Source organism: Lolium perenne, chromosome 4 (assembly GCF_019359855.2).
Source record: "Lolium perenne isolate Kyuss_39 chromosome 4, Kyuss_2.0, whole genome shotgun sequence".
Lineage (NCBI taxonomy): Eukaryota > Viridiplantae > Streptophyta > Magnoliopsida > Poales > Poaceae > Lolium > Lolium perenne.
The window spans coordinates 315,557,386-315,562,893 of NC_067247.2; the positions used below are offsets into that span (position 1 = coordinate 315,557,386).

The 5,508-nt window shown below is 45.8% G+C and overlaps 1 protein-coding gene across 1 annotated transcript; it reads left to right on the forward strand.

The window, feature by feature from the left end:
* The first annotated feature begins 755 nt into the window (after window positions 1-755).
* LOC127296197 (probable E3 ubiquitin-protein ligase LUL2) lies at window positions 756-4,629 on the forward strand. Its single transcript, XM_051326229.2, has 3 exons — window positions 756-1,688; window positions 3,453-3,954; window positions 4,056-4,629. The coding sequence occupies exons 1-3, from the start codon at window positions 1,153-1,155 to the stop codon at window positions 4,236-4,238; spliced, it is 1,221 nt and encodes a 406-aa protein (XP_051182189.1). The 5' UTR covers window positions 756-1,152; the 3' UTR covers window positions 4,239-4,629.
* The last annotated feature ends 879 nt before the right edge of the window (window positions 4,630-5,508 follow it).

The window sequence follows — 5,508 nt, forward strand, 5'->3', positions numbered from 1 at the left end:
CTCCATTTATTCAGTGTTCTAGACATTGTGGACCTCTTTGCTTCCCGGAAAGAAACCGAATAAAAATCTCTTTTGCTATTGTTGTCTTGTCTTCATTTACGAGGGGAAATGGGATAACGATGTATTTTTTCTGAAATACGATAAATCTGTTGAACCGGATCTCACTATGCACAACAAGCTAGGATAATACATAATAGCAGGAAGAGGGCCTTGAAAAGAAGGTGTATATGCCATACTGTTTTTTTGACGTGTACGTCTTTTCATAATTCCTGTCGTGGTTTAGTTTTTTTTTTTTTTTTGAAAAAACTACCACAGTACATTCAGTCATGATAATTACGCTCCAATCCTAGGTATGTGCACGTGTGGGTCAGATCTTACGACGAGATCTCCGGGGTCCGAGCTAGCAGCATACCACTAGCACTTGCACGTTTGAAACGAGATGGATGTACGACTCTCACACTCCTCCACAATTCAAAATGGTTTGTCCACGCGACCTCACCAGAAATAGGCAGACACATAAACCGTCATGCGGTAGGCATGGCATGCGCTGGTTCAAACCAAAGTCTTCTCCTTATTCACGTGCGGTAAAAACTCCGGCCGGCCGGCCGCCGCACCTCGGCCGGATTTCCAGCTCCGCCGCTCAAAACCAAAATCAAGAAGAATCGAGGGGCCTAATCGCAGAAGACACGAGTGCGCGAGCGAGAGAGCCCTAACCACCGGGGGAGAAAAAGGGCGCATCATCAGCAAGAGATAGTGGTGGTGTGCTTTACGCGCAACCTTCCATTATAGGGAGGCGCCCCCCAAAAATACCACCACTACCATATCGTCGTCGTTTCAGACGAGAGAGCCAAACCAAGTGTGAGCAAAGGCGCTTCCTTCCTCCCTCCCCCTTCCCCCCGGCGCCGATCGAATCGCTCATCGATTTCGATTTCGGTTTCGCGAGGGGGACGAGCAGGGGGATCCGATCGGTTTCGCTTCTCTGCTTCCGATCATCGGAGGCGTTCTTGATTGTTCTTTTCGATTTCTTTATCGGGGGACCAATTTTGGAGAAGAGGAGCGTCTTGTCTCCACCAATTCCCATGCTCGGCGGCCTCGAGATCCGACTCTGACCGAGCCCCGTCTCCGCGGCTGAATCTGCGGCGAGACAGCACCATGGGCAACGCGGGAAGCAACGGCGGCGGCGGCGGCCCAGGCCACCGACGCCGGAGCTCCGGCCACGGCCACCACCACCAGCCCCCGCCACCTCCTCCGCAGCAGGAGTCCGCCCCGAACCGCTACGTCTTCGCGGCCGCCACGCCGTACCCGCCGCAGTACCCCAACCCGAACCCGCCGCCGCAGTACTACCCGCAGTACGGGGGCTACTACCCGCCGCCGCCGCCGCCCTCCGTGCAGGTGCCCCTCCCGGCGCCCTACGACCACCACCACCGGGGCCCCGCGCCGCCCGGCGGGCCCGCCGCTAACGCCGCAGGGGACTTCCCGCCCTCCGTCCACCACTACCCGGGCTGGGCGGGGCGGTACCCCTACGGCCTCCAGCCGCCCATGCCCACGCCCTACGTCGAGCACCAGAAGGCCGTCACCATCCGCAACGACGTCAACCTCAAGAAGGAGACGCTCCGGATCGAGCCCGACGACGCCTGCCCCGGCCGGTTCCTCGTCGCCTTCACCTTCGACGCCACCGTCGCTGGGAGGTGAATCTCCTCTTTCTGTACCTCCTTTTCTTGCACCTTTACTACTGTACGTTTCTGCTGCCCGTTTATCTATCTATCTATCTGTTGCCGGTGACTTGGGCTAGGAATACGCGATTTGTTTTGTATAGCGACGTTGATGCTCTGACTCTTGGGAGGAATTGGCCTCTTATTGTGATGGTGATGCGTTTACTTGCTTGAGGTTGAAGGGGCTATTTTTATTTCAACCATCTTTGACCTCCATTTGTTTCTTCATTGGCGATTCCCTTTGTTGATCATAACGACTAAAAAGGAACATCAGGACCTCCTGTCAACAGAACTATCATCTGAGAACACCAAGATAGTTATAACTTATAAGGCTCACTCATCTATTGACTATTGGAGTATCCTTCATTCCTTCACACGTGGTCCTTGCAAAGAATTATTCTTCAATAGCTATGAAGACAGCTGTAGCACTGCGTGCATGTTTTATTCATCATTAGATTGTTCTCGAAAGTCCTTATTTGTAAATAAACTATGTACCTGAAAACATATAGTGGCCATAAGCTTATAACCTTAGTGGTTACCAGTCTGTGGAGTCTAGAGCTAGAATGCTGCATTTTGTGGGATTCCTGCCTTGTCAAATGTTGGGACTTTTCATTGATCGTGGGCTTACACAGGATGCAACTTGTCATTGTTAACACTAAAGCATGCGATACTGTATTATCTGACAACACCAAGATACTTATAAGGCTCAGTCATCTATTGACTATTGGAGTGCCCTTCATAACGTTGACCAACGGGGGAATGATCCCTCCCCTGGCTATATGGCAAAGAATTCTTCTTCAATAGCTAGAGAAACAGTTGTAGCACTGTTTTATTCATCATTAGATTGTTCTCAAAGTCCTTTGTAAGAAAAACTATGTACCTGAAAATGTATAGTGGCCATAAGCTTATAACCTTAGTAGTTACTAGTCTGGAGTCTGGAGGTAGAATACTACATTATCTGGGATTCCTGCCTAGTCAAATGTTGGGACTTTTCATTGATTGTGGGCTTACATAGCACGCTACTTGTCATTGTTAACACCGAGTATTAAGTATGCGTTGCTATGTGAGATGGCCCAGTCAACACTAGATATTATGTATAGTATCCACACTCATTCTTCCCTACATGACTGTGCTCGGTTGTTACTGTGGGTATATATTTGTTCTCTAAACCATCATGTTTCCATCCTTGGGGTTATGTTTGAAATGTTCAGGTCTCTCTCTTATCATTTCCCCCTCTTCATCATCATTTTTGAAACACAGCCATTCTCGGTCAGGAGTAAATGATCTTTTGTGAAAAGATGCTGATTAAAGAAACTAAAGCGAGTCTTCAAAGTTATAGTTTATTTGGAATTGACGAGTGTTGATTATCAGCAACCACGAAAAATCTTGGAATTCCAGCTGTCCCAAGTTTTTTATACTGTTCCGTGATAAAGCTTGTATCTGGCGCTACTTTTTTCTCAAAATAGTTTGAAGTGTAATTGTTAAATTGGTAATGGCAAGCGACATCTGTATTTGAACTGGGCTTATCTTTCCTTCCAATTTGATACTGGTTGCGTGTAGAGGAATTGGGTGTTTTGTCTTAGAGCTGCAGTGCTGTTTACTGTAATGTATTTTCGTACTAACCATGTTGCATGTGTACAACATTATTACAGCTATAATTTCCCTAATACGGACAGAACTAGTTTTTTATTGTTGTAATTTAAGGCAACTTACCTATTCTTGTTCTATTTCCTTGAACAGCATGATTGTCTACTTCTTTGCAAAGGAAGAGCTCAACTGCAATCTCACAGCAATGAAACCAGACTTGATTAAGCCTGTTACTGTTAGCTTCAAAGAGGGTCTTGGCCAGAAGTTTAGGCAACCATCAGGGACAGGAATTGACTTCTCAGCGTTCGAGGACTCTGAGTTGTTGAAACAGGGGGGAATGGAAGTATATCCACTTGCAGTTAAAGCTGAAACAACATTGTCTGTTGACCCACCACCGGAAGGGGAAGATCAGAAGATAAAAACTCCAAACTCACAGATCACACAGGCTGTGTTTGAAAAGAAAGAAAGTGGGGACTATTCAGTAAGAGTTGTCAGCCAAATCCTTTGGGTAAATGGAACTAGGTATGAGTTGCAGGAAATATATGGAATAGGAAACTCCGTGGAAGGTGAAACTGATGCAAATGATCCTGGGAAAGAATGTGTTATCTGTCTCTCAGAGCCAAGGGATACTACTGTTCTTCCTTGTAGGCATATGGTAAGCCTCCAATCTATAGAAGTACCCGTTTATGCAGGACACTAATCCGACTCTGTGTTAACATCTGTAGTAATCTCTGACATGTATATCTTTCGTTGCAGTGCATGTGCAGCGAGTGTGCCAAGGTCCTGAGGTACCAGACCACCCGGTGCCCCATCTGCCGTCAGCCGGTTGAGCGGCTGCTGGAGATCAAAGTCAACAACAAAGCTGAAGAGCAGCCGCAGCAGACGTCCCAGTCGCCTCCTCTACCCTCATCCCCACCTCTGCATAAGGAAGAGGTGTAGGTGCGACTTATATGGGACAGCATAAAAGCATTATATGCTTCTAGATTGCGGCCTTCGGGCCTTCTTCCCTGCGGCGGGGTGCTCACTCGTTTGAGCATATGGGATGTAACTGATAAACTTTGCCTGAGATACCTGTAGTGTATGTAAAGCATGTTGTAAAGCTTCTGGCATCATCATGCGGCATGCTGGCTCCCGTGGGGAGTCTTGCTGATGCCAAGATGAGTGGGTGCACTGAACATCTGGTACATTCATGCGTGTACTATTGGCCACCTGTAATGCGGCAGAAGCTGCTTGGTTCCCTCTATCAGGGGAGAAAAAAGGAGGGATATGAGAGGTGACTCCAGATTTGTACAAAGTCTTCTATTATATCATAAGTTTACCTTGATGGTTACACATTTCTCTTCTCTGTTCTGGATGATTTGTCATGGGATTCCACTTGTGTGGGGCTGCCAATAGAAAATCAATTCATATGCGAGTTAAACGTGCTCCCACTTATTTTCTGGTTATTTAAACTTATCATAAACGAGGAACACAGGGCCTGGTTGTTCCATGCGATGATGCAAATACGGGCAGGGCTACCATGAGCCACTGCTAGACTATGATGCTAGAGTGCACTAGTTGAATGCCCGTGCGTTGCTACGGCTACTATATATTTCCTCGCAGCATGTCAATACAATACCTGCAAAAATTACGTGTTTGAAAACCGCCACAATATATTCAAAGAACCTACTTTCTCTATTCTAAAACTAAGCTACTTAATTTTTTCTAGATACAGATGTAACTACACACTGAAAATATGTCTAGCGTATTTAGAAAAACTTGACTTGAGCATCTTCTTTTGTAACAAATTAAGAGACTATAAGATCTACATCGTTTAAAATATATTTTGATAACAATATAATTGGCATCTTTGAATATGCAATAAACACTCGACTATTTTTTTTATATGACTAAGTATCTATTCTTCGATGCTCCTTAGATATATGTTACATATATTTTTTCTACTTCATTGTCATAGTACATAAGCAAACGTATCAAAAGTTCTTCCTCGGCTCGTAAAAATCCAGTAAAAAAAATACTCTCTACGTCCTGAAATAACATGTCCAACATGTATAGTAATTCATTTTTATAAAAAAAACCCTTCTTAATTCTGAATGTTTTGAAAACATATCTTATTCAAATATTCATCTTTCTTCGCATCGGGGACGAAGCGCGCCACTCCTTCTCTGAGAGGGTGTCTGACACTGCAGCTCAACCGCCATCCGCAGCT

Excerpts from the sequence above, each read along its gene's own strand:
- LOC127296197 (XM_051326229.2), top strand. The coding sequence starts at position 1,153 with ATGGGCAACGCGGGAAGCAACGGCGGCGGCGGCGGCCCAGGCCACCGA. Across the intron at positions 1,689-3,452 it reads GACGCCACCGTCGCTGGGAG|CATGATTGTCTACTTCTTTG; the intron begins GTGAATCTCCTC and ends TTCCTTGAACAG. Across the intron at positions 3,955-4,055 it reads TTCTTCCTTGTAGGCATATG|TGCATGTGCAGCGAGTGTGC; the intron begins GTAAGCCTCCAA and ends CTTTCGTTGCAG.